This window comes from Salvelinus alpinus, chromosome 4 (genome assembly GCF_045679555.1).
Source record: "Salvelinus alpinus chromosome 4, SLU_Salpinus.1, whole genome shotgun sequence".
Classification (NCBI taxonomy): Eukaryota; Metazoa; Chordata; class Actinopteri; order Salmoniformes; family Salmonidae; genus Salvelinus; species Salvelinus alpinus.
This window is the reverse complement of record NC_092089.1, coordinates 55,033,902-55,060,994: the sequence shown is the minus strand read 5'-3', so window position 1 is coordinate 55,060,994 and position 27,093 is coordinate 55,033,902. Positions and strand designations below refer to the sequence as shown.

General features: G+C 44.4%; 2 protein-coding genes across 11 annotated transcripts in view; one reads left to right on the top strand and one right to left on the bottom strand.

Annotated features, from left to right (window-relative positions):
* The window catches only part of LOC139573973 (protein DOP1A-like), a 39,545-nt gene extending 30,523 nt beyond the window's left edge, over positions 1–9,022 (bottom strand). For 8 of the 9 annotated variants that reach the window (XR_011674678.1, XM_071397999.1, XM_071398004.1 and 5 more), the window contains exons 1-6: positions 3,470–3,605; positions 1,948–2,143; positions 1,552–1,733; positions 1,000–1,170; positions 612–801; positions 130–228 (exon numbers count right to left, since the gene is read on the bottom strand). Coding sequence is in view for 8 of the 9 variants with exons in the window: in XM_071397999.1 (XP_071254100.1) it covers positions 130–228; positions 612–801; positions 1,000–1,170; positions 1,552–1,733; positions 1,948–2,085 (780 nt within the window). In the remaining variant the exon portion in view is untranslated. Of the gene's footprint in view, positions 1–129; positions 229–611; positions 802–999; positions 1,171–1,551; positions 1,734–1,947; positions 2,144–3,469; positions 3,606–8,889 lie in introns of those variants that run through there. The other variant, XM_071398000.1, reaches the window with a different exon arrangement.
* On the top strand, positions 4,117–26,473 carry LOC139573975 (E3 ubiquitin-protein ligase E3D-like). Of its 2 annotated transcripts, none has more exons than XM_071398010.1 (10): positions 4,117–4,254; positions 8,931–9,136; positions 10,775–10,865; positions 11,290–11,530; positions 12,383–12,455; positions 12,828–12,906; positions 13,144–13,252; positions 13,397–13,593; positions 15,406–15,544; positions 25,534–26,473. In XM_071398010.1, the coding sequence occupies exons 1-10, from the start codon at positions 4,166–4,168 to the stop codon at positions 25,552–25,554; spliced, it is 1,245 nt and encodes a 414-aa protein (XP_071254111.1). In that variant the 5' UTR covers positions 4,117–4,165; the 3' UTR covers positions 25,555–26,473. The 2 variants fall into 2 exon arrangements, with proteins under 2 accessions (XP_071254111.1, XP_071254110.1); XM_071398009.1 differs by lacking the exon at positions 4,117–4,254 and adding an exon at positions 5,144–5,389.
* The last annotated feature ends 620 nt before the right edge of the window (positions 26,474–27,093 follow it).

Here is a 27,093-nt window from a genome sequence, read left to right as displayed (position 1 = left end):
CATGCTCTCTCTCCCTCTAACTGGATGTCGGATAGCCTCATCATCAAGAATGGCCAGTTCCCAAAAGTGCTGTGATTGCTGTCTTGTCTGCTGAGCAGTGCTGACAGAGTAGTGCAGATCTGTCCTTACCTGACTCATGTGAAATGGGAAGCAGAAGAGGATCAGGTCCAGGGTGCTCCTCTGGACCAGAACACTGGAGTCCTGCACTGACGTGCTGACTGCCTCCACCTGCAGGGTTCGACACCACACAGGGTTAAATCAAGCCCCATTTACATCTATCTAATGTACTGCAAATAATTTTGTGAATATGTCGAATTTCAGAACAACCAGACTAGGTTGACTCCTACTGCATTTGTTGCTTGTTATTGTTCTTCAGGAAAGAAGTAGGGCCCAAAGTTTTTTACGTTTTTTTTATTAGGAAAAACTCCTGGCCCTACTCAATAGGTTCACAGGATTTAATTTCTCAGTCTGCATCATGAATACACTACTAATGATTTCTAAAAGTTGCCCAAACACAGGCACTACAAGCTCTACTTGGTGTGTGCATCTTGGGGGGTTGGGATAAAAGAAAAAGACAAGTGTCTCTGAAAATGATTCTTCTTTTCGTGTACCATGAGCTCGATGTCGCTGCCCATGACGTAGAGCTGGTCCTCCATGGAGAGTTTGCGGTTGAGGTGCAGCAGGACAAAGGTGACCCCGGGCAGGCGCACGGCAGGGCTGGTCAGGATGCTGCCCCACAGGGCGCTGTAGAAGGCCGACTGCTCCACCGCCGCAGCCACCTTCTCCAGCAACATGTTGGTCCTGGAGAGGATTGCATTGAATTGAAATAACTGAATTTGGGTTGCAAATCAAACATACATTGACAAGACAACTGAATCCCAGATGACTGAATTGTTACTAAGGTTGATTCTGACCTAATTTTTTTTTTTCATCTTCATAATTAGCAATTCACTTCATTCAATGACATAATTTCTCTTTCTCCAGCCCTCCATCTCTTACCTATCATAGTACTCAGAGCCTTCCTCCAGGCCTGGTAGGACCCCAGTCAGCAGCCCCTGCAGGCCAGGTTTGAGGGTCTTCCCAAGGGGCAGGTAGTATGTCTCATACAGGCCCAGCAGCACCGGCTTCACAGACATAGCAGCATTGGAGAGTAGAGGGAACAGCCCAGAGCTGAAACAGAAAGCAGGGGGCAGGTGTTAGGTGGTGGGGTAATAGAGCAAAGGGGAAATTATGTGGCAGATAGGTCAACTGTAGAAAAATGTGCCTTATTTTCATTCTCTTACTAGTTCAAAGGAGATGGATTGAGGGTTAAGGCCCTGCGATAGATTTGCGTTCTGTCCAGGGGGTGTACTTCTACATCATGCTGCCTCACTCTACAGAAACAGGATAAACAGGCTCCTGCCCTATGGACCATTCTGGCTTGGACAAGCTTTATTTACTTACTTTACTAGTTCAAATTCAGTTTATGACATGTTTGCCAGTTACAATAAAGCTACTGTACTTCTCCTACTGTCCTGAACAAGTGTTGACATCCTGTAGCCTAGTCGGTACCTGTAGAGGAAGAGGTCTTTGGCCAGCCTCTTGGGCCCTATGATCTTGAAGATGATCTCGTAGGTCTCCAGGGCCTTGCGATGCACCCCGCTGGGCAGAGCTGGGTGGAGGCATTGAGCCAGACGCTTGCCTATCGTCAGCTTCTTGGGCACCACCTGGTACTTAGCATTGCTTTGCAAAACCTGAGAAACAGATTCAAACATCAGACGTGGGGTACCAGTGGCCAATCTACATCTTTCCATAATAGTGTCGAGTTAAAAAAAATATATATGCATTTAGCGCATTAGAGACTATGCAGATCTGGTTTTAATTGCTGACGTGGTCATTGTGTATCCATTCCAAACTAAAATGTACATATGTGAAATATCCAAACACGTAAATGTTTGTGGTCGTTACCTTGTTGAGTTTGCCCAGTGCAGAGATGAGGTCTGCCCATTCGCTAGAGTACTCAAAGTTCTTGAGGGCCTTGTCCACCGCCGCCACATAATTCCTGTACTTGGAGTCACTGAGCAGCTCCACTTCCTCTGCATTCATCCTCCTGGGTGGTTATTCTGCTACTTGTCAACACCAAGCTCACATACACACATCACACCTGGAGTGAATGAGTCAGGGGGGGCAGAAAGAGAAGGTCATTACTCTGAGTCATAGTGAGTGATTAATCAGAACATTGCGTATGGAAGCTTCATTAGTCTCACACTACATGTGTCCTTAATGTGCAGGCCAGTGCCAGTCAATCTGTCAGAATGAGAGCATTACAGAGGAGAAGTACATGGATTGATGATGGTGCACAGATGGAGCTGTTTATTGACCAGTCATATACAAATTACAAATGTTTATTAGGAACAAAGTCTGACAGGGTACAAGGAATTGATATGGTTAATGTTGGTATGTGCTGAGTGCTTAAATCATGAGTGTCTTCTTCCAGACATGTCTTAGTGAAACAGATGCCTTAGGGATGGGCGGGCTTCAACAGACAATACAGAAGTCAAGTGAACAGAGAGAGAAAGATGTGTGTGAGAGAGTTGGGTTCCAACTACAATCAAATCAAATAACATTTTATTTGTCACATGCTTTGTGGACAACAGGTGTAGACTAACAGTGAAATGCTTACTTATGGGTCCATTTCCAACAGTGCAGAGTTACAGATTTAAAAAAGAATACATGGAAATAGTGGCACAGTGAATAGCAAATAAAAATAATGAGTAAAAAAAAAAAAACATGGCTATATATAGGGAGTAGAAAATAACATGGCTTGATACAGGGAGTACCAGTATCGAATACAATGTCAACCTTGGCAGGAACCTACATTTCTGCCGCCTGGTAATCAGGGAAGGGACAGACCTACGTGGTACAGTACGTGCATCACATGACAGCGCTGCCCATTGCCTCACAATAAAATGTGTTCTTGGTGAGGTGGGCGACACAGGAAACTAAATGACAGCCCTAGTCTTTGTACTTGCTGCAATATGGATATGTAGCTAGTTGGCAAGAGAGCCTAATTTCATAATGACACCAACTAGATATTGACAAGAACAATATAATGATATGCAAATTATAAAACGCAAGCTCAAACTAGCTAGCATGTCACCTATTTAAAAAGATGGAGACAAGACAAGTGTTATTTCGAAGGCAAACGACGTTATACACTTATCGAGGCAGCTAAAAAATAACTCGCAACCAAACTTGAATGACATAATCTATCGTAATAAGTTAGTTAGCTAACTCAGTCAAGGCATGGAACCAACACCCAGATGGCTACAATAGTACCATGTAACTTAGTTCGCTGTAACGTTACAGCCTGCAACGACTAGCTTTGGGACACATCATCTCAGACAGACTAACTCCCGATGTTGTGTCCCAAAGCTAGCAACGACAGTCTGCTATTTCTCGGCCGTGACAATTAACGATAAATGCTTACCGTTAGTAGGATATTTGAAAACCACTGTCACTAAATTATTTATCCAGCTTGACGAATGGAAAAAAAAATCGGTCTGCGCTATTGGCACAGTGGGAAATGTATCCTTGCTAGCTAACGGTATGTGATAGCAATGCCCGTATTGATGTTGCTGCTGCCGGGCCCCCGTCGTCGACTCAGTTAAACCGTGGCACTTGTCAAGTAAGCATACAACGCTCACAGGTCAGATAATAACGTGTATCCTACATATTCTGAGATAGCGATGTCTTTACCTTTATTATTGAATAACAAACTACCATCAAAACCACACCTGCCCTACGTTCAGTTTCACAAAGCCCAAACAATCCCGTTTACAGCTGTCCCAGACTGCATTGCAGATTGTAGCACGTCTACTTCATTTGTCCGACTGCAATCCATCCTAGCGTAGACAAGTTCCGGCTCGTGTTGATAACTAGTCAAATATATGCATTAGAAGTCTTCACCGTTTTAAATTGATAGGTTGATGATTTTTATTGGTGCATTTACTTTAATTCACCATACTGACAATCAGATGTACAAAGCCATTTCGTTTTGGACTCAGTTATCTATGTTAAAGCAAAAAGTAAACTGCACGTGTCTTTGTTGTTAAATTAGCCAGCTAACGTTAGCTATTGCGAGTACCAGAAGTAACGTTAAATAGAAGAAAAAGACAGACACGCCATGGGAGAAAATACCAAAGGAGCTGGGGACCCCAGTTGGGTGTTTATCGAACTAAGGAAGCGGTTGCAAAGTGGTCTTCTTGTTCTCCGGTAATTATTTGTGAAATAGTTAGCAAGCTCTAGCTAGGTAACGTTATCTAGTCTTAGCTAATGTCAGCTAGTTGTGCTAGCAGGACAGGACAGAGGGGGGTGCGTTCTCGCAGAACAGACGCAAAGAAAGGGATTCAGCATTTCAAGCACATTTATGTGATATTTATAACATCAACTGCGGGCCCTACATTACAGGGACTTAACCAAGACCTGGCTTTAGTCCCGATTGATTTTGGGTCAACCCCGAAACTTTTGCGCTGCTGCAATGGTGTAAAACAATTATACCGTTAGTCAACTGAATGCACCACTGAGTTCATAGAGCTGCGGTTACGTGTATTTCCCGAAGTCATCCAACGGTTATAATCAGGAGTGTAGTGCTGCAGGTGCCACTTCTCAGAATGGTGATATTTCTCGCAAGATCACTTAATGATTAATTAGTATTCTACATAACACACCAAATATAATGTCAGGCTACTCTTATACCAAAAACACCACGTAATTGTTTATGTCAATTTAGGATGATTGTGCTGAAGTTGTTGCATTTTTGTTCTCATGCTGTGGCTGTGTTTAACTCCATCTGCTAGAAAATTCGATTAGACAGTAGTTAGGCTGGTTACCCACCTTTACATCATTCAAGATTGAAATGCATATTCCCATGAAACTGATTGGATCAAATGGTTGGCATGCATGCAGCATGGACGTTTCACATGTAAAACGGGAATAATTATCATTCACGATTGACAGTGATGAAGGCCTAATTTATAATAAAGTAGGCATAATTTGGAGTTTTAGGATTTAAAAAATATAAAATTTTCCTCGAGCTACTTAGAGTATGTGTAGGCAATCGTGCAATTTGGATTATGCATTGTATGTATATTATAAAAGTATCTTATACAATGTCGGTACATAAAAAATATCACTACTCCGCTGGTTATAATAAATGTAACGCAATTGCCATGTGTGGTCAACTGATAATACCAGCACCGTTTTGATTGAGTACAGAGTTATTGCGCTGTTTTGAGATACGCATGGGAACTCATCTTGATAAATCAATCAATGTCCGATTTTTGTTTTCAGTGAATCTCCGTTTGGATATTTGGTTACAATTATGCTGGGAAATATTAGCTAAAATGAGGTGAGTGCTCATGGTCTTTAGTCTAGCAATTGAAAGCAATTCAGAACTTCTCTACGCACACATTAGGCCTATAGCCCAACTTTCCAATACTTTTCTGATGCATTTCAGTCACATAGCCTACTGATGTAAATACACGTGTACACTTTTCCCATAGGCTATTCAAGTCATTTGACATATTTTCTTATTGGTTAAAAAGGTCATAAGGCCTTCTATAACAGTATAGCTGAAACCACTATTGGCTTCATTGACTTACTGAATGTATTATCTTGTAATAGGCTAGGCTACTTGCTGATATATTATTGTTACAGTAGGCCTACCTTCACAATAACCTTATGGGGTTATTGACCACAATCAATTGAATGAATAATAAGTGTTGATTATTTGGCCTTGGAAAATACAGCGCATGGAAGAAAACATCGCGCTGCAGGAAGGGGTGTGTCACGTTCTGACCATAGTTCTTTTGTGTTTTCGTTGTTTTAGTGTTGTTCACGACGTGAGCTGAGTGGGCATTCTATGTTGTGTGTCTAGTTTTCCCGTTTCTATGTTTGGCCTGATATGGTTCTCAATCAGAGGCAGGTGTTAGTCATTGTCTCTGATTGGGAACCATATTTAGGTAGCCTGTTTTGTGTTGGGTTGTCTTCTGTCTTTGTGTCTATGCACCAGATAGGACTGTTTCGGTTTTTCATATTTGTTGTTTTTGTATTTTGTAGTGTTCAAGTTTTTTGTTGTTATTAAACATGATGAACACTAACCACGCTGCGCTTTGGTCCGATCCCTGCTACACCTCTTCAGACGAAGAGGAGGAAATCTGCCGTTACAGGGTGCTGGAAGTGCTGCAGTTAAATGGAAATGCATGTGCCAATTATGTAACTACTCCCGTCTCTACAGAAATAAATGAAATCGTTGAAAATACTACACCAGAGAGCATAATATAGCCATAGATTATCAATATCTCTCTTATTTTTTTATGCTGTTGATTGTGTTTTGTCACATGAGCACCAAGGCTGCAGCCCGCGCGCCAAATATCAAACCGCCGACTGTTGCGTTGTAGCTGTCAATGAACAGCATTTTTGAAGTATTTTTGCAATATTTCAAAATACAATTGCGGGAAAATCTGTTTGTATAAGTGAGTGGCACCAGAAAGTTGGTGTACTTTAATTTCCTCATATTGTAGGCCTAAAATATGTGTATCCTCTCTTTTCATTGGCCTATGATATTGGTTGCGTTTAAGACATGGGCAGTTCGTTTTATTGATCTCAGTAGGACTATTTCAACGTCAGAGTAACTTGCCATTTTTTATACCACACAATTTGTGTGGTATAAAAATTATTATTAATATCTCCAGTCATATAAAATGATGTAGAATTGCAGAAATGTATATTAGAAAAGGTCCTCTTTTTCTCCTCTGACCTACAACCCCCTCAGTCCCTGCTCTTCAGATATGACCCCCGACTGTTATGAAACTGGTGACGTCCCTGCCTTTACATCACATGTATTTGGCCAACATGTTCTCATGGATGTAATGCTGGGTTTTGAAGTAGGAAATGAACAGTTTCACATTGGGCAATTTTTTTGTTTCGTTGATATTATAAAATTAAATGGGCCATTCCAGCTGTGGCAGCTAGTCAGACTTAACATGGACTTGAGAACATAAAACATGCTCTTAAGTCAAAATGTTTTGTTTTAATAGGGCCCTAATGCTGCATTTGGACTGTTAACAAAAGCATCATTAGGGCCCTATTCAGACTTGAGATAAGTTGACTTAAGATGGACTTAAAACAAAATATTTTGACTTAAATCCATGTTTTATGGACCTAAGTCCATGTTAAGTCTGCTTATCTCAAATTTGAATCGGCCCCTAATGAATCTTTCCATCTCTGAGAATAAATGTATACTCTTCTCACTTAATGCTGCTTTTCGACTGTAACACCCGTGTTACACTAGTGTATACACCCTTCTGCGATACTTGGGAAATTGTGTTTCCACTGTTAGGGCTGACAGTGAGGACTTGTGAAGAGCAGAATCAACTACCTCTGCATAGGTTATCAAAACAGTTGCTTTGTGAGAAGGTGTTAAAGTTCACAGTTAGCCATTGTTATGTAAACACAATCTGAAAAGTACCAGTGGCCTGGCTTTTGCCCCTAGTGAGAGCAGGTCTGCCGGGTCTGCTGTAGCCATGGCCCAGTGAGACACGGTAGATGGAAACAGAAAAGTCCCCTAAATGTGTTACAGTTTATTGGTGTGGGATTCTGTAGGTCAGGCCTATAGCCTAGTCGGTGCTTTGCTGCATAGCCTAATTGTTCTATAGTTGGATAATATCTTGTAAAAAAGAGCAGGTTTACTGGTTAGAGACCCTTGTTTTACCAATCGCTTGTGTATTGTCTGGTGTGGCAGTAGTAGCCTATATGAAGTAGACTTGTGTCGAAATATCTAATTGTAGACACCCGGCCTCCCGGGTGGCGCAGTGGTCTAGGGCACTGCATCGCAGTGCTAGCTGCGCCACCAGAGTCACCAGAGTCTCTGGGTTCGCGCCCAGGCTGGGCTGGGTTCGCGCCCAGGCTCTGTCGCAGCCGGCCGCAACCGGGAGGTCCGTGGGGCAACGCACAATTGGCATAGCGTCGTCCGGGTTAGGGAGGGTTTGGCCGGTAGGGATATCCTTGTCTCAGTATGTAAAAATGTAATAATAAAATGTATGCACTCTACTGTAAGTCGCTCTGGATAAGAGCGTCTGCTAAATGACTAAAATGTAAAATGTAAAATGTAGACAGAATAATTTAGAGCAAGTCTGATGATGGTTCCTTCCAGTTGTTTGTTGTTGCTTCCTCCACTCGATTGGAAGTGAGAAAATTCAATGCAGCCGACCCAAGTCTTTAATGCTGTCTTCGCTGGGAAATATGTTTTTCTTCCTGGGGGACAGCAGTTGTGTCAAGCATGGACAGAGACGCATTGCATGGTTAGTGAAATAATTGCATCGAACCCAGAGATTGAGCAGAGGGCAACATATCATCTGTGCATGAGTGCATCAGGGGTGTCGCTGCCAGGAGGAAAAAAACATTTTCTGTATTAGACCAACATTGTACATGCGCTTTCCCCTACCCTCCACTCTTTTTTTCTTCCTTCATTTCTCTTTCTTACACACACACACACACACAATATAAATCTCTTTATTTCTCTCTCTTCAGTTGGCCTACAGCTGTTTTCCTTTTCCCTTCTTCAGAGCAGTGAGTGCATCCTTTCTCTTTGCAAGTTTTCCTCTTAACTCATTAGACTTCTACTTTGAGCTGAGACAGCAACAAGCAGGAGGTAGAGGGGGATAAGGACAGGTTGGAAGGTTATGATAAATTACTTTAGTACTGTCACACACTCACACACACACTGGTCTACCATTCACTTGTTTATCATCCACTTGTCAAGGAACGCGGTCTAATTTGTCTGTTAGCCATTGTGCAGAAGCCTGCCATTATGCTGAATCATTAATCCAATTGTATATGTTTTGTTACCTGTGTTTAGAAAAATAAGACTCTGTCTGTCCCTCCCTCAGGAGAGATGTGGCTACGAGCTATGCAGAGGTGAGCGTTACAGGAGGAGATTCGTCCCTCCACATCCGGACTCCTCGGGGCCTGCTAATCGTGGAGCTGCCAGCAGGGGTCAGCCTCGTGGAGGGCTCCTGCAGGGAGGCACCTGGAACAGGAGACGAGATACACTTCAGAATGCGCCTCAATGTGGACCAGCACACAGATGACACAGGTAATGGTGAGGCTAGCTGTATGGACGCACTTAAAAATAAATGTGTGCACGTACGCACGCACACCACACACACAGAGACAGAGAATTACTACCATGTAAATGTATGTTTCTCACATAGCCTAATTACCATCTCCACTTCAGGTAAGATGGAACAGTATCAGCAGATAATTTGTTATTTATGGCTGATTTATATAATTTATTCTCATCTGGTTTGAGTCAGTTAGTCCGTGGCTGTGAAGCCTTCCCTCAAACTGAGACAGTGGAGGAGTCCTCCTGTGTGCTCTCTGTAGCCTGATCAGCCCACACAGTACTGATCTATAAAGGACTGAGTCATCAGCTCAGTAATTGTCCCGTCATGTCTGGTGCCTAAAGCTATACACACTGATAGATATACAGACAATGTGAATATTTGACCTGAATCAGCTGTAACTTGATTTTCCAAATAGTCTGGGTAGCCATTTGATTAGATGTTCAGGAGTCTTATGGCTTGGGGGTAGAAGCTGTTTAGAAGCCTCTTGGACCTAGACGTGGCACACCAGTACCGCTTGCTGTGCGGTAGCAGAAAGAACAGTCTATGACTAGGGTGGCTGGAATCTTTTGACAATTTTTAGGGCCTTCCTCTGACACCACCTGGTATAGAGGTCCTGGATGGCAGGAAGCTTGGCCCCAGTGATGTACTGGGTCGTACGCACTATTCACTGTAGTGCCTTGCGGTCGGAGGCCGAGCAGTTGCCATACCAGGCAGTGATGCAACCAGTCAGGATGTTCTCGATGGTGCAGCTGTAGAACCTTTTGAGGATCTGAGGACCCATGACAAATATTCTCCTCAGGGGGAATAGGTATTGTCATGCCCTCTTCACGACTGTCTTGGTGTGCTTGGACCATGTAAGTTTGTTGGTGATGTGGACACCAAGGAACTTGAAGCTCTCAACCTGCTCCACTACAGCCCCAATCGATGAGAATGGGGGCATGCTCGATCCTCCTTTTCCTGTAGTCCACAATCATCTCCTTTGTCTTGATCACGTTGAGGGAGAGGTTGTTGTCCTGGCACCAGTCTGTTTTCTTCCGTTTGGTGTCCAATGAATACACCCCAGGTTTACTTTGTCTCACTCATCAGATCTGGCTTATATTAACTGTAGTCATTGCAGCACTAACCTGAGAGAACAGGGGTCATATCCATATCCACAAAAAGTCTGATCTAGGGGGCAAAAGTCGATAAACACTGCGGTGGTAGCGGACTGGCGGTGGTGAAAGCAGCTTGGAAGAAAGCTGGCAATTAATCTGTTTTTGAGCACTCCTTCTCTGAAATGCTTTTTGGATATGGGCCCAGACCCCTAAGACCACAGGCCTTCATCTCTCTGCCTGTGTTCACTGTGTGTTTTATGGTGTGAGGGAGTAATTTACCTCTCCAGCTGAGAGGAAGCCGGCCCAGCCGACGCAACACAAGGACAGCTGGGGGGGTATTCATTGACAAGTCCAATCAAAAACAGATTGATTGGCAGCTTTCTTCCAAGCTTCTTTCACCACCGCCAGTCCGCCACCACCCCAGTGTTTATCGACTTTTGCGCCGTCTCTAGGTGAAGCTCTTTTCCGCCGATAGAGTTGTTTATGTTTTCTGTGGCTACTCTCTCCTAACAGAGGCCCTGGGGAGTGTGATGGAGAGGCTGCTGGTCCAAGAGAGTTATTGCTTCCACTGCCAGTCCTGTGGGACCAGGGTGCTGGAGGAGAGGTGAGACGACCCCAGGAAGGAAGTTGGTTTGTTGGTTAATTTACGTCCTCCGTTCAGACACAAGAAGCGGTGCCGCTCATAGTAGTGGAGAAGATGGGTTCGGTGAGGGAGATGGATGGCTGTTTGAGCTAGAGGACAATGCTGTGGTCTGTCTCAGCTCATCTCCCAATGTCATGGAGACATTGGATAGGGGGATACATGCACACCCACACACACCTGCCATAGCTTAGTGAATACATATGTTTGTGACATTATGTCATGGAAAATGGGTAGAACTGGAATATTGCCCAGCTTTCCCTGTTAATGCAAATATGTTTTTGATTGATTCATGCAAATAGGTTTTTGATTGAAGTTATCGATTAATTTCATCACAGTACAAATAGTCTCCATTGTGCAACAATGTAATGTCATTGATTTTTCTCAGGGTGTTCAAGCGAGTGCTCCCTCTCCCCAACGGCAACTGGAGCTCTCTGGTGGATGACTGGTGCTGCCACCCGGACCCCTTTGCCAACCTGAAGCTGCTGCCCCGAGCGGAGGACTGTTTACTGGGCGACACTCACCTCCTTGTGCACCGGGATAGAGGCTGTGAGGAGACTCTCACCCAGGAGCTCAGCCCCAGGCCCATCACCAACAAAATGGCTGATGGTCAAAATCAGGACACACAGGTGAGAGGCGGCAAGGAAGGAAGGAACCTCTGAGGCAGAAGATCAATGCTGTTTTAGCATTGCTCATCACTTTGATGTTCGTTAGATACATAATTTTGGCGTTTCACCTCGCTCCCACTCCCTCCCCAATGTGCTGTATACCTACCAAAACGTTAAGCAACATTTTCGTGTTTGGAAAGTGTACTGTAGTTACATCAGCAGTGTATGTGCTTCAGGCTCATTGTTAGTGAGAGACTGTATCTGTATACCCCCATCCCACTGGGCCCGAGACTGGCAGGATGAGATGGACACATTCTACTTCACTACCAGCAGCAGCTAGCAGCACTCCCTTTTAGAGAGAGAACTTGAGGAGGCGGGCAGACAGGCAGCACATCAACACATATCGTGAGCCACTTTAACCCGAGCCTACAGCCAGGCCGGGTGTTTGAAGCCAAGCTTCTTTCTTTTTTAAAATTATTATTATTTTTTTAAATCTCTCTGCCGCTCTCTCTCTCTCTCTCTCTCTCTCTCTCTCTCTCTCTCTCTCTCTCTCTCTCTCTCTCTCTCTCTCTCTCTCTCTCTCTCTCTCTCTCTCTCTCTCTCTCTCTCTCTCTCTCTCTTTCCATCACTATCTGGAGTGGGATTGATTTCCCTCTCCATCTATTAGTCACTATCTGTGGCTCAGCCTGGGCCTTTTAGTGTGGCTGTGGTTGAGTGGATGGGAAGTGGAAAGAGAGATGAGGAGAGGAATTCTGCCTGCCCATTGCTCTCTCCTCTTTTAGGCTGTTTGATTTTGGTTATCGATTTCCGTTTTGGATTAACTTAAATTAGAACTGTGTGTCTTTATTTTGTATTTTTCTGTTCTTTTTGTAGAAACCCAACCGCAGGCGTACACTGATCTCCTGTAAGAGCTGTACAGCCGGCCTGGGAGAGGCTGTGGCACCAGGTACATAACAGTCATTATAGAATAGATACTGTATATTGTCAATTTTTTCAACAGGAATTTATTGATTTGATGTCATAATACCCAATGTCACACACACACACAAACACACACTGGCTGGGAGCAGCACAGCGTCTGCCTCAGAGCGACACTACCAGAGCAATTTTAGTGCTTAAGTTCCTTGCTCAAGGGCACAAAGGCAGTGAATGGCATGAGATCAGCAGCCCTTCGTTTGCCAGTTCAATTCCCAACTTTTATCATCTAACCTGGGGCTTGAACCATAATAAAGTTGCATTGCATTAGGAAAGACGCCCAGGCCAGGTTTTGTCTGCATGAGGGTTCGCTCAATAGTAACAGTTTCTGTAAATGTTGCAGGGACCCTGAAACTCTACATCACAGAGGTGACAGTGAGACCCAGTGTGGGAGACAGCCAGTTTGATACCTCCCTAGACAGGTAACTATGCTGATGCTTCTCAGACTGGTGCATATTGCTGTAACATCTGTGGATACTCATCATCATACGGATACTCAGCTTCTCAAAGTGCAAATCAATGTAAACGTATCGTTTTTCATTATGCAGATGACAGATATGACCTTTTGTTACTACAATGCCAACGAGATGTAGAATATTATGTTAGACACAGAAGGTAGAATTCATAATGATGGTTAACTATGCCCTACTCTTCCACAGGTCACTGTTTCTGGAACAGACCATAGCTGCCAGACTGGTGGAGCTGTCCTCCTCCCAGAGCATGTTTCGTTTCTCTATCCAGACCCCAGATGGAAAAGCCTTCATATTGGTAAGAGGTGTGAACGTGCGTGCGTATGTGTGAGCAAGAGCGCTTGAAATATGCGAGGTGGAGACGGTGCATTTGCATTGGTGAAATGTGTGTGGCTTTAACCGAGAGGATGTGAAGTGTTAAATGACTTCTTCTGATCCTCAGCTCTGGCTCCTGAACAGTGACTCCCTCATCGTCTCTCTCTCTGCCACTATGTCATCGACTGTCAGAGGTGATGCTGTCCCCTCTCCCAGCCACCGCCAGTGTTCTGAGCGTCAATCACCCACTAAGGCTGGCAGCGCCGTCAAAGTCCTCTATCTCCCCTGTTCTCCCTCTGCCTGCACTGGGAGCACACACCAAGAGTGAGATATAGCCTCCATACCAATCTCCTGCTGAATGTCAGCCTGACAGCCTCTGCATTTCTGCTAGAGTATGATTTTTTTAAATTATAAAATGGTGTTTTGCAACTGAGAAGAGAAATGAGTCACAGATAGATGTGGCTGCTCCGTGTTCCTCCATGCAGGAGGATTCTTCACTTCTGTTATGATTTCCTTCTTCCTCTTCACCTGAGAGAAGTCTGGTTTTGCTTTGTAGGATGTGACAGCCCCTCCAGCAGACTGGCAGCAGAGCTGTAATTAACAAACTGTAGATGAAAGGAGAGGACTCCACTCCTATCTGCACGGCACTACAGTACAGCGTAACTCAGCGCATCACATCAGTGCTGTTCACTGCATGTAGGATGGGAAATTGCCTGCTGTTTTAAGTATAACGGGGTATTCAGGGGTATTCAAATCTGGACCTCGAAGCCAGTTCCACTGCTGATTTTCATTCTTCCCATCTAATCAGGGACTGATTTAGACCTGGGACACCAGGTGGGTGGAATTAAATATCAGGTAAGAACAGAAAGCCTGCAATACTCTGGAAATCCTGGCTCAGATTTGAATACACGAACACCCTACGTCAAGGCTCTCCAACCCTGTTCCTGGAGAGCTACCATCCTGTAGGTTTTCGCTCCAACCTTAGCACGCAGGTTGATAATTAGCAGGTCGATAAGCTAAATCAGGTTAGTTACAACTGGGGTTGGAGCGAAAACCTACAAGAGGTTAGCTCTCCAGGAACAGGGTTGGAGAGCCCTGACCTACACTAGCTTCAACCGGATCACTCCTCCAACATTTCGGGAAGAAAACAGCGTGGCTATTGGCTGAGACAGCTTATATGAAGGTGGGGAAGTGGTAGAGAAACATCTGTTTCATCTAGGCCTACATACTGTTACATATGTGACATTCATCCCTGACCATGTTTTAATTCAGTTAGCCGTGTTAAGTCACGGAGCACCGTCTGTCTTGGTTGAACGTACTGGAGGTGACGTGGTGTTTGTTGGAGATGCACGCCAGTAATGTGTCTCTAATTGGTAGGAGAATCAGTGAGCCTCTGCTTAATTGAATTGTGGCTGTCTGTCACTGAGGGCCATGACTTGATTAGTGTAGAGTTGACGACTGCAGAACTAATCTAATTTATTACCAGGGGTGTACTCATTAGTACAAACCGTAGAAAAACATTTTTGCAATGAATACGAGGGTTTCTTATTGGAAAAGTTCAGGTTAGTCCCTCCCTGTTTCAGCCGTATGCTTCTGTTTGGACAATGGTTCCTAAACACTACACCCCAGGTGGACTTGGGTGACTGTTGAAGTGTTATGACCAGCGCTGCATGTGTTATGCTTTTCTTTACTGTAAAAGCAGTTGTATTCACTGTGTACTAAGTGAGTGTTACTTTCTATACTAAGGGCTTATCAGCATTTTAACTCTGCATGTCTCTCACAGAGCTACTGCACAGATGGCCAAATGTAATGAAAAAACCTGGATCGCTTCCACAACCTGTGACAGGGAATCAATCTCTCCCTCACTTTCTCATTCCTCCATCCCTTTCAAACTCTCGCTGTTCAACATTACCCAGTGATATATTCCAATTATTTGATTAACATCATAACACTTTTCAAACTGGGATTTATGTCCCCTTGCCTAGAAGATGTGAACCTCTGAGAGATATTTGACTTATGTGTTACTCTGACTGATGCAGTGTTGTACATTTTCTTCATGTCTTTCCCTCGGTCTCGTTATTTTTTAAATTTCTTTGTCTCTTTCTCTCACTATCCCTTATCTCTGTATGTGTCCAGTGTTGTAGACACCTGGGAGAAGGACATCGGTGTCCACCCCGTAGACCTGCCCCAGACCACGTGCCAGGAGCTGTTGTCGGTGCTGACAGCCAGTACTTCCTGTCTCCCTCTGTCGCTGCATTCCATGAACTCCTACCAGGTAACAGGGCCTCTGGGTAATGTAGGCAGAGCTTCTCCCGTTGGCAGGAGGAGCACGACACTGTTTGATTCCATATTGCAGCTATCCATTATTTACAGCCTCTGCCTAGTAGCTATCGTTGCGGCCATTTTTTAAAGCTCATTTTCGAAAAGAGGTCCAGAGGGATTTTTTGACAAACTATCTTTAGAAGACGCTGGAGCACCGCCAATACTGTTGGGCAGTCAAACTTATTAGTGCACACAGAAACAGTCTCCTCTACTGTACGAAAAGGGAGAGTTTTCTTGCACCAAGGCAAGACTAGGAGGTGTAAACTTTGCTGACTTCACCAGGGACTCTCCAAAGACTTTCCAGACAGTTGCACAGTAATTACCGACATTGTCTCATCCCTGCCTCTTTACCTGTCACAGCAGCACTCACCTGAGAGCCAGACGTATAGTTGAAGAAGTTGAAGGAGCCTAACATCCACAAATCATGTGAAAAAGAACAAACATTTGAGCTCCGGCATATTTAGTGTGGCTGTAAATAAGGCCTCTGGCTCCTGTCTCATTATATAGTTATCATGACTCTGGGTCCTTTGGTTAAAATGCTTTCTACTTACTGTTCTCACTTCCCACCACTGCGACAGTACCAAACCTCTACGAGACTGCTTATTACGTTTAAGAGCTCCCTCCCTCTCTCTCGCTCTCTCTCTGCCAGGCTCTGCAATCTCATATTTTGTGTTTCTTCCCTCTTTCACAAAACTCTGTTACTTGCCCTCTGGGTCTGTACAGGGGAGGAGGAACTCAATTTTGACTCTGGAAGAAGCTATCAATTCCACTTAGATAGAAAAAGGGGAGAGAGAGAAAATGGGAAAAGTAAGGAAAGGAGTTATCTTCAGTTTGTCGTATTTCAGTCTGATAGGCGTTAGAGTTAGTAATTCCGTACATTCCAGATGTCGCAATAAGTCTTTTTTAGTTTACATACATATTTTCCATCGAAACCATCAATTGTCTACAGTTGCGATGCCGTACTCCCCCCACGTTACCATATTCCCAAGTCCCGTTCATCACTCAGCTGGAAAGCCTGGAAATCGAGGATATCAATGTCTTGTCCTGATCATGAGTGATTATCCTACAGCTGACAAGAGACTTGTTTTAGGACGGGGTACTTAGACTGCATGTCACTGAAATGGAGAAGAGACAAGAGGGACTGAGGGGAGTGATGAAGAGTGTCTGATTTTAGTCACTTAAATACCTCTACTAGAGAGATGGATTCACTGCTCTGCTGTAGGCCTAGTAGTACCAGAGAGTAGTGTGATCACATAGTCAGAGTCACAGCATATGAGGGCTGAAAACTCCTAAAAATTGATAATGTAGCCTTAATAGTGTGTGTGTGTGTTTTTGTTTGTGTGCATGATGTGCGTATGTGTGGGCATGTGAAATGGTGAGTGTGCCAGTCTATTGTGTTAGCCCTTCTTGCCTCTCTTTTATTGGAGGAGGAATGGTGTGTTGTCTGGGATGTTGTGTTCCACCTCTGAGCTGTGCTGTAGTGTAATGGGGTGTAAAGTAGTTCCAGTGCAGAGTGCCACCCCTGCATCAGGGAACAGACAGAACCCTGCCCGCCAGCTCATTAATCTCCCACACAGAGAGGCACACTGGAAGATAAAACTGGACAGAAAAATGTAAGGGGCAAAATGCAGGAACATTTTGATCTATATCAAGTCTCACCCTAACGATGTCTTGGAACACTAGTGTGGCGCATTGTTGAAATCAATTACCTCCCTCAGATACACGCGCCTCGTTTCATTACTTCTGTGCCAGGGGATGCATGAAAAAAGGGATTTCGGGAGAAGAATTCTCTGCTAACCCGCACTTTATTGTATTAGACTGAATGACTTGAGAGACTCAGTCAGTGTGGCTGGTCCCCATAATTTAGATTACTCAGTCAGTTGCTGTGGCTCTCAATCAGAATCGGAAACCTCCCTCAGTCATTATTTATATTTTTTTACCTTTATTTAACTTGGCAAGTCAGATAAGAACAAATTCTTATTTACAATGACGGCCTACACCGGCTAAACCCGAACGACGCTGGTGCAATTGTGCGCCGCCCAATGGGACTCCCAATCACGTCCAGTTGTGATACAGCCTGGATTCGAACCAGGGTGTCTGTAGTGACGCCTCTAGCACTGGGATGCAGTGCCTTAGACCGCTGCGCCACTCGCCACTAGATGACACTTTCAGAAATGCCTTATTCCCTACAGAACACAGTTTTAGTGTAGGCAAACTTCTTTCCCTTCAGCAGCCCATTCACGTTCACACATCATTTGTGTGTTTTCCCCCCTCAGTTATTTTTCTTGTCAAGTGAAGAAAATAATACTCCATCTGTCACCTCACCAAGATGTTGAGTGTTGTGATAACAGAACGCCTGTACGAGAGCATCAAAGCTGAGCCTATAGCATATCAGCTCTTTTAATGCTGACAGATTAACACACCGCTGTGAATACTACTACCTCTGACAAAAGAGCCATAGTACAGTGATAGAAATTAATTAAGCTGTACTGGCAAATGCAATATCCTGGTACTGGAAGAAGTGTTTCTCTCAAATATATATTTAAAAAAATATATATCCCTAGGACGTCGGGGGAGAAAATACGTTTTTAAAGGAGGCGGGCTAAAATTGTATTTCCATTATTTGAATTTGTAACTGCTGTGAGCTCACGACAAATCTGTGATGAGAAACTGTTTCACCCCTGGGTAGAACATTAGCATATCACAACTATTCTTGGAATGTAGCAGGACCTTGTGTCAATAATAATTAATTTCATTTGTAACGTGTTTTTCTCACACCCAAGGCTCCAACAATTCACAAAACAGAACATAGACAGACAAAAAAACAAAGCTATATACAGGTATCATCAACTCTGGAGGACATGAGAACAGAATTAGCAGAAGTCCTTGAAAGCTTTTCTGAACAGCACGGTCTTGAGCTGTGCCTTTAAAGGAGGACAGAGACACTGCACTAATAATGTCTGGAAGAGACTCTGCCCTAATAGTGTCTGGAAGTGTGTTCCACAGACGCGGAGCCACACAACTGAAAGCCCTGTCACCTGTCGTTCTTAGTCTGCTGCAGGGCTGCTGAAGGAAGACAGACCTGGAGGAGCGAAGGGTGCGTTTGAGGCAGGAGGATAGAACGAGGGCAGACAGGTACTTGGGTCCAGAGTTGTGGATAGCTCAGTAGGTGTGAACCAGGATTTTGTAGTCGATGCGTGAGCACATGGATTGATGTGCTCACGGGGGGCGGTGTGAGTGAGGACACGTCCAGTACAGTTCTGGTCAAATTGTAGCCTGTTTAGGCACTCGGCAGATAGGGCAACGAAAGGGGTGTTTAATAAACTGCAATTAAGCCGTGGATGAGTCGCTCAGCTGCAGGTTTTGATAGCATAGGTCGTAACCTGGCAAATGTTCCATAGATGGAGAAATGAGACTTTGGTCACACACTTGATGTGGGCTTCAAACGAGAGCTGACTGTCAAATATCACACCCAGGTTGTGAACCTCACTGGAGGGGAGGATCTTGACACCATCAATATTGAGGCTGTAGCTGCTGATTTAGTCAATGATGATGCGAGTGCCAATCAGGACGACCTCTATCTTCACTGCAGGAAACTAAACTGCATCCACTCTTTGATGTCCAGAAGGCAACTGACCAGGAGTACAGTGGCATTGGCAGTGTTTGTGGAGACAAACAGCTGAGTGTCATCAGCATAGAAGTGAAATCCCAGTCCGTGTTTCCTCAGGATGTTTCTCAGTGGCAACATGTAGATACAAAACAGTAGTGGCCCCAGAACCGAGCATTGAGGGGGACCCCCTGTCGGACCACAACTGTCTCACCTACTAGGACCGATGGCTACAAACTGGTAGCGAGCAGTGGGATAGGACATGAACCAGAACAGTGTCTGACAGGCCCAGGTGCTTCTCCATGCGGTCCAGCAGGATGGTGTGGCTGACCAAATCAAATCAAATCAAATTTTATTAGTCACATACACATGGTTAGCAGATGTTAATGCGAGTGTAGCGAAATGCTTGTGCTTCTAGTTCCGACAATGCAGTAATAACCAACAGTAATCTAACCTAACAATTCCACACTACTACCTTACACACACACAAGTGTAAGGGATAAAGAATATGTACATAAAGATATATGGATGAGTGGTGGTACAGAACGGCATGGCAGATGCAGTAGATGGTATAGAGTACGGTATATACATATGAGATGAGTACTGTAGGGTATGTAAACATAAAGTGGCATAGTTTAAAGTGGCTAGTGGTACATGTATTGCATAAAGATGGCAAGATGCAGTAGATGATATAGAGTACAGTATATATACATATGAGATGGGTAATGTAGGGTATGTAAACATTGTATTAAGTGGCATTGCTTAAAGTGGCTAGTGGTACATTTTTACATAATTTCCATCAATTCCCATTTTTAAAGTGGCTGGAGTTGAGTCAGTATGTTGGCAGCGGCCGCTAAATGTTAGTGGTGGCTGTTTAACAGTCTGATGGCCTTGAGATAGAAGCTGTTTTTCAGTCTCTCGGTCCCTGCTTTGATGCACCTGTACTGACCTCGCCTTCTGGATGATAGCGGGGTGAACAGGCAGTGGCTTGGGTGGTTGTTGTCCTTGATGATCTTTATGGCCTTCCTGTGACATCGGGTGGTGTAGGTGTCCTGGAGGGCAGGTAGTTTGCCCCTGGTGATGCGTTCTGCAGACCTCACTACCCTCTGGAGAGCCTTACGGTTGTGGGCGGAGCAGTTGCCGTACCAGGCGGTGATACAGCCCGACAGGATGCTCTCGATTGTGCATCTGTAGAAGTTTGTGAGTGCTTTTGGTGACAAGCCGAATTTCTTCAGCCTCCTGAGGTTGAAGAGGCGCTGCTGCGCCTTCTTCACAACGCTGTCTGTGTGGGTGGACCAGTTCAGTTTGTCCGTGATGTGTACACCGAGGAACTTAAAACTTTCCACCTTCTCCACTACTGACCCGTCGATGTGGATAGGGGGGTGCTCCCTCTGCTGTTTCCTGAAGTCCACAATCATCTCCTTTGTTTTGTTGACGTTGAGTATGAGGTTATTTTCCTGACACCACACTCCGAGGGCCCTCACCTCCTCCCTGTAGGCCGTCTCGTCGTTGTTGGTGATCAAGCCTACCACTGTAGTGTCATCCGCAAACTTGATGATTGAGTTGGAGGCGTGCATGGCCACGCAGTCGTGGGTGAACAGGGAGTACAGGAGAGGGCTCAGAACGCACCCTTGTGGGGCCCCAGTGTTGAGGATCAGCGGGGTGGAGATGTTGTTACCTACCCTCACCACCTGGGGGCGGCCCGTCAGGAAGTCCAGGACCCAGTTGCACAGGGCGGGGTCGAGACCCAGGGTCTCGAGCTTGATGACGAGTTTGGAGGGTACTATGGTGTTAAATGCTGAGCTGTAATCGATGAACAGCATTCTCACATGGGTATTCCTCTTGTCCAGATGGGTTAGGGCAGTGTGCAGTGTGGTTGCGATTGCGTCGTCTGTGGACCTATTGGGTCGGTAAGCAAATTGGAGTGGGTCTAGGGTGTCCGGTAGGGTGGAGGTGATATGGTCCTTGACTAGTCTCTCAAAGCACTTCATGATGACGGAAGTGAGTGCTACGGGGCGGTAGTCGTTTAGCTCAGTTACCTTAGCTTTCTTGGGAACAGGAACAATGGTGGCTCTCTTGAAGCATGTGGGAACAGCAGACTGGGATAAGGATTGATTGAATATGTCCGTAAACACACCAGCCAGCTGGTCTGCGCATGCTCTGAGGACGCGGCTGGGAATGCCGTCTGGGCCTGCAGCCTTGCGAGGGTTAACACGTTTAAATGTTTTACTCACCTCGGCTGCAGTGAAGGAGAGCCCGCAGGTTTTGGTAGGGGGCCGTGTCAGTGGCACTGTATTGTCCTCAAAGCGGGCAAAAAAGTTGTTTAGCCTGTCTGGGAGCAAGACATCCTGGTCCTCGACGGGGCTGGTTTTCTTTTTGTAATCCGTGATTGACTGTAGACCCTGCCACATACCTCTTGTGTCTGAGCTGTTGAATTTCGACTCGATTTTGTCTCTGTACTGAGACTTGGCCTGTTTGATTGCCTTGCGGAGAGAATAGCTACACTGTTTGTATTCGGTCATGCTTCCGGTCACCTTGCCCAGGTTAAAAGCAGTGGTTCGCGCTTTCAGTTTCACGCGAATGCTGCCGTCAATCCACGGTTTCTGGTTTGGGAATGTTTTTATCGTTGCTGTGGGTACGACATCGTCAATGCACTTCCTAATGAACTCGCTCACCGAATCAGCATATTCGTCAATATTGTTGTTGGACGCGATGCGGAACATATTCCAATCTGCGTGATCGAAGCAGTCTTGAAGCGTGGATTCAGATTGGTCGGACCAGCGTTGAACAGACCTGAGCGCGGGAGCTTGTTGTTTGAGTTTTTGTTTGTAGGCTGGAATCAACAAAATGGAGTCGTGGTCAGCTTTTCCGAAAGGGGGGCGGGGGAGGGCCTTATAAGCGTCGCGGAAATTAGTGTAACAATGGTCTAGTGTTTTTCCAGCCCTGGTAGCACAATCGATATGCTGATAGAATTTAGGGAGTTTTGTTTTTAGATTAGCCTTGTTAAAATCCCCAGCTACGATGAATGCAGCCTCAGGGTGTGTGGTTTCCAGTTTACAAAGAGTCAGATAAAGTTCGTTCAGGGCCATCGATGTGTCTGCTTGGGGGGGAATGTATACGGCTGTGATTATGATTGACGAGAATTCCCTTGGTAGATAATGCGGTCGACATTTGATTGTGAGGAGTTCTAGATCAGGTGAACAGAACGACTTGAGTTCTTGTGTGTTGTTATGATGATCACACCACTTCTCGTTAATCATAAGGCATACCCCCCCGCCCCTCTTCTTACCGGAAAGATGTTTGTTTCTGTCGGCGCGATGCATGGAGAAACCAGCTGGCTGCACCGACTCCGTTAGCGTCCCTTGAGTTAGCCATGTTTCCGTGAAGCAGAGCACGTTGCAATCCCTGATGTCTCTCTGGAATGCTACCCGTGCTCGGATTTCATCAACCTTATTGTCAAGAGACTGGACATTGGCGAGTAGTATGCTAGGGAGTGGAGCGCGATGTGCCCGTCTCCGAAGCCTGACCACGAGACCGCCACGTTTTCCCCTTTTTCGGCGTCGCACAGGGTCGCCGGCTGGGATCAGATCCATTGTATTGTGTGGAAGGCAAGACACTGGATCCGTTTCGGGAAAGTCATATTCCTGGTAGGAACGATGATGAGTTGACGTTAATCGTATATTCAGTAGTTCCTCCCGACTGTATGTAATGAAACCTAAGATTACCCGGGGTACCGATGTAAGAAATAACACGTAAAAAAACAAAATACTGCATATTTTCCAAGGAGCACGAAGCGAGGCAGCCATCTCTTTTCGGCGCCGTATGAGTATGAAGATGATGGCAGCCCCAGAGTTAGCATTCATGAGCTCGTCATTGGTGACTCTTACCGGGGGAGTCTTGGTGCTGTGTCTAGCTCTGAAACCCAACTGGAAGGGCTCAAGTAGGTTGTGAGCGGCGGTTTTGGAGTTGTGGTTTTGGAGTTGGTTAGAAACAGCACGTTTGAGGGAGGAGCTTACTCTGGAAGGGCAGATTGGAAATAGGCCTGTAGTTCTGGATGTTGTCAGGCTTTTTAAGTACTGGTGTGACTGTGGACAGTTTGAGCTGAGGAGGGACACATCCGGTGATAAGGGATGTGTTGATAATTTCCGTAAAGAAAGGCTCCAGAGCAGGTAAGCAGGTCTTGACAAGGGAGGTAGGGATAGGGTCCAGTGAGCAAGTTGTTCTAACAAGCTTGGTTACATCAGCTGTAGTGACTGTGGTGAAGGTGGAGAACGTTGACTGGGGGAGTGTAGGACTGGGTAGATCAACTACAGGGTTTGGAGAGGATAGGATGGTGTTTTGGGGGTTTTCAATTTTGCTTTGGAAGAAGAACGGGTATTTGTTGCACTGTTCTGGGGAGGCTGAGGTAGCAGAAATGTTGACAGGTTGGAGGAGCTTGCTCACAGTAGAGAACAGCACCCGGGAGTTGCTGATCAGTTGGGAGAAGTAGATTGTCCGAGCTGAATTGATGGTCTGTTTGTATTCTCGCTGATGTTGCTCAAACATCTGCGCGTGTACTGTTAGCCCGGTTTTCTTATACCGTCGTTCTAGACGATCGCCAGTTGCTTAAAGAGAGCGTAGCTCCTCAGTGTACCGGGGAGAATATTTGGAGAAAGACACCAGGTGGGTTTTCAAAGGAGCAACCTCATCCAGTATGGAGGCCAAGGCAGTGTTGTATTGAGCCACAGATAGTTCCACAAAAAAAGTCAAAGTTGAGCTTAGGAGGCCGATCAATCAGCACAGCAAGTACTGATACAGAGCCAGTGATTTTGAAAGCCGTGCATTCAAAAGATGAGACAGCTGGTACTGGAGTAGACTTCACAGTGCAGTCAGTCCTGCAGATTAGAAAATCCGGCAAACCTGTCCAGATGTGCGAGGACAGTCCAGGTAGGTGTAGCCAGATGGGAGTGCAATTGGTTGAGAGATGTGTACTCAGTCTGTGAGGCAGCGAAAGTCTAGAACTCTGTCAGTGATGATGTCATTCAGTAGTTAGCCTCTGTTGCTTATGAATGTTGCATTCAAAAGCCTCAGTTGAATTACTTTGGAAGTTGCCTGAGGGTAAACCTGCAGAACTGGCCAGTGTCCTTTATGATCCGGTGTGCATGATCTACTGCTCGCATTGCGAGTGCACACAATAGATTTAAGTTTGTTCATTAGTCTCCTACCGCGCCGTCGTCCTCGCTGTCTGCATTTCTTCCGGAGGATCCTGTATTGCATAAGATTGTTCTCTCAGCTCCCTGCACAGGGTTGTTTTAATATGTTCAAAACTTCTGAGGAATCCTTGAGTGTAGTGAGTGATAGTTGCTGCCATTTCTGTATCTTTTTGTCCAGCCTTTGGTGCAGTAGATATGAGATAAGAAGAGATGAGATCTAAGGATCTGTGCTGGTATTTGAATCCAAATAATTAGCTCGGAGTCAAATATGTTAACAAATTTTAACGTTGTTGATTTAAAAAAGAAAAACTAGTTATGTGTTCAATACAAAAAACAAAAAGTTTATAAAAGCAATGCACATTAAAAAAAACACTTCAAACAAATAATTAAGAATACGTTTGCAGGAGTAAACTACCACGTCTGCCACTAGGCGCCATTGCAACCATCTATCAATGACAGCAGCTGGTTCAAAGGTACTTACTTGAAAGCATTAACATTAGAGGTTGAGGTTCACTCTCTTCAGTCAAAGGAAATAAATAGTAGCTTGTTTCTTGCTTAGTTTTTCTTGTATTCTTTGGGGGCTTAGCTATTTTGTAGCACATTCACCTTTGGGCTTAACAAATGAGTCTGTGACAGCGAATTATAATTTGTCTTGATGCGGTGTACAGGCTGAGTCATGCGTTTCGGGAGGGAGCCTTGAGTGAAGCCAATGCCCTCATCCCAATATAGCGGTCTCACTGGAGATGCAGTCGGGCATAGCTGTGACCCTCTTCCAGGCAAACAACCAGGACTAGGAGATGGCTTTGAATTTTGTGTATGTGCAAGACCTATGTTTTTTTTAATTATTCTTAATGTAATGTTATGTCAGCCATCTGACCATGAAAAAGGACAGGACGTGCCACGAGCCAACAAATACCCTCATTTTATCTGAGCACATTGTTTACCTAAATGTCACTGTTTTCACCATTGTTTTAAAACAATCCATACAGTAGACTGATTATAAGTCAGTTTCATTGTACATAATGAAGATTCTATTTTGCTGACTGTATATCTGAATGTACATATACAGGTGCGCAAAGTAATACTGTATCTCTTATTGTTACACTTTAGAGATCTAACCCTATCTATCTGAATTCTCTACAGGTGGCGTACATGAGACTCTAATGTCAGAGGTCAAGAGCCATGGATCCACGCATCTTTCCTAGAGGGAGGACCGGCAGAAGAAGCACTGCAACACTAGAGTACAGTGACTCATCTGCCTTCGGCTGTGTTCAAGAGGCACGTAATGGAAAACCAGGTTTCGAGCATTTTCCAAAAAGAACGCTCATTCCGTTATACGTTTTGAATAGGTTTATTCATTTTGGTCCTACTGAACATGACCCTGAAAGCTGCTGTAATGCAGACCATGTAAAAAGACTTGTAACTAATCATTCCATTGGAATGTCTGAGTTATTGATGACCTGCCCAGATTAAATAGTGAATCTGACTAACATGCCTATGTTGAAGTGCATGTTTATTAGAGGTGGTTCACTTTTATTGTAAATAAGAATAGAATATGTTTATAAACACTTCTGCATGAATGTGGATGCTACCATGATTACAGATAATCCTGAATAAATCGTGAATAATGGTGAGTGACAAAGTTACAGACGCTCAAATATACCCCTCAAAAAATGGCTTGTAGGTATTATATTTGTGCATCTAACTTTCTCACTCATCATTATTCACGATTCCTTCAGGATTATCCGTCTATTCTTTTTTTTACAATAAAAGTGACTCCAAAATGACACACTACATTATTTACCATTCATTTCTATTGGGCACAAAATCATCTGAAACACAACCAAAACAAACAGCAAATGCATCCAACAAATGTGTACTCACAAGCTTGATGTAGTCATTGCGTGCTATGAATATGGGACCAAATACTTAACTTTTTACTACTTTAACACATACATAAGTGAATTTGTCCCAATACTTTTGCTCCCCTAAAATGGGGGGGATGATGTACAACAACAAAGAAACGGTTCACCCGATATGGATGAAAATACCCTCAAAATAAAGCTGACAGTCTGCACTTTAACACCATAGTCATTGTTTGATTTCAAATCCAAACTGTTGAAGTATAAAGCCAAAATAGGAAGAAATGCTTCACTGTCCCAATAATTACAGAGGGCACTATGTAACCTCTGTGACAGGCTTTTCATTTTACCTCTACCCACTTTTCAAAGCCACACTATTTGCTACTGTGTGAGAGGAAAATCAACTGACAGCATCATTATAATAACTCAGCTATAATGACTTTTTTTTTTACCAGAGAGCTAGTAATTATGTGGTTGCTTATGAGATCGAACGCTCCAGAGTTTTCTGAATGTCAGCTAGTCAAGCTTTAATTACAAATACTTCCGTAGATTAATGTGCAATAGAAACTCAGCCAGCTTTAAAAGTACATGACAACATATCGTTGATGCAGAATATGATTATATATTATGCAGAATATTGTTATATACAGTGGGGAGAACAAGTATTTGATACACTGCCAATTTTGCAGGTTTTCCTACTTACAAAGCATGTAGAGGTCTGTCATTTGTATCATAGGTACACTTCAACTGTGAGAGACGGAATCTAAAACAAAAATCCAGAAAATCACATTGTATGATTTTTAAATAATTAATTTGCATTTTATTGCATGACATAAGTATT

Excerpts from the sequence above, each read along its gene's own strand:
- LOC139573975 (XM_071398009.1), top strand. The coding sequence starts at position 5,283 with ATGGGAACTCATCTTGATAAATCAATCAATGTCCGATTTTTGTTTTCA. Across the intron at positions 10,866-11,289 it reads ACCAGGGTGCTGGAGGAGAG|GGTGTTCAAGCGAGTGCTCC; the intron begins GTGAGACGACCC and ends GATTTTTCTCAG. Across the intron at positions 12,456-12,827 it reads GGGAGAGGCTGTGGCACCAG|GGACCCTGAAACTCTACATC; the intron begins GTACATAACAGT and ends TAAATGTTGCAG.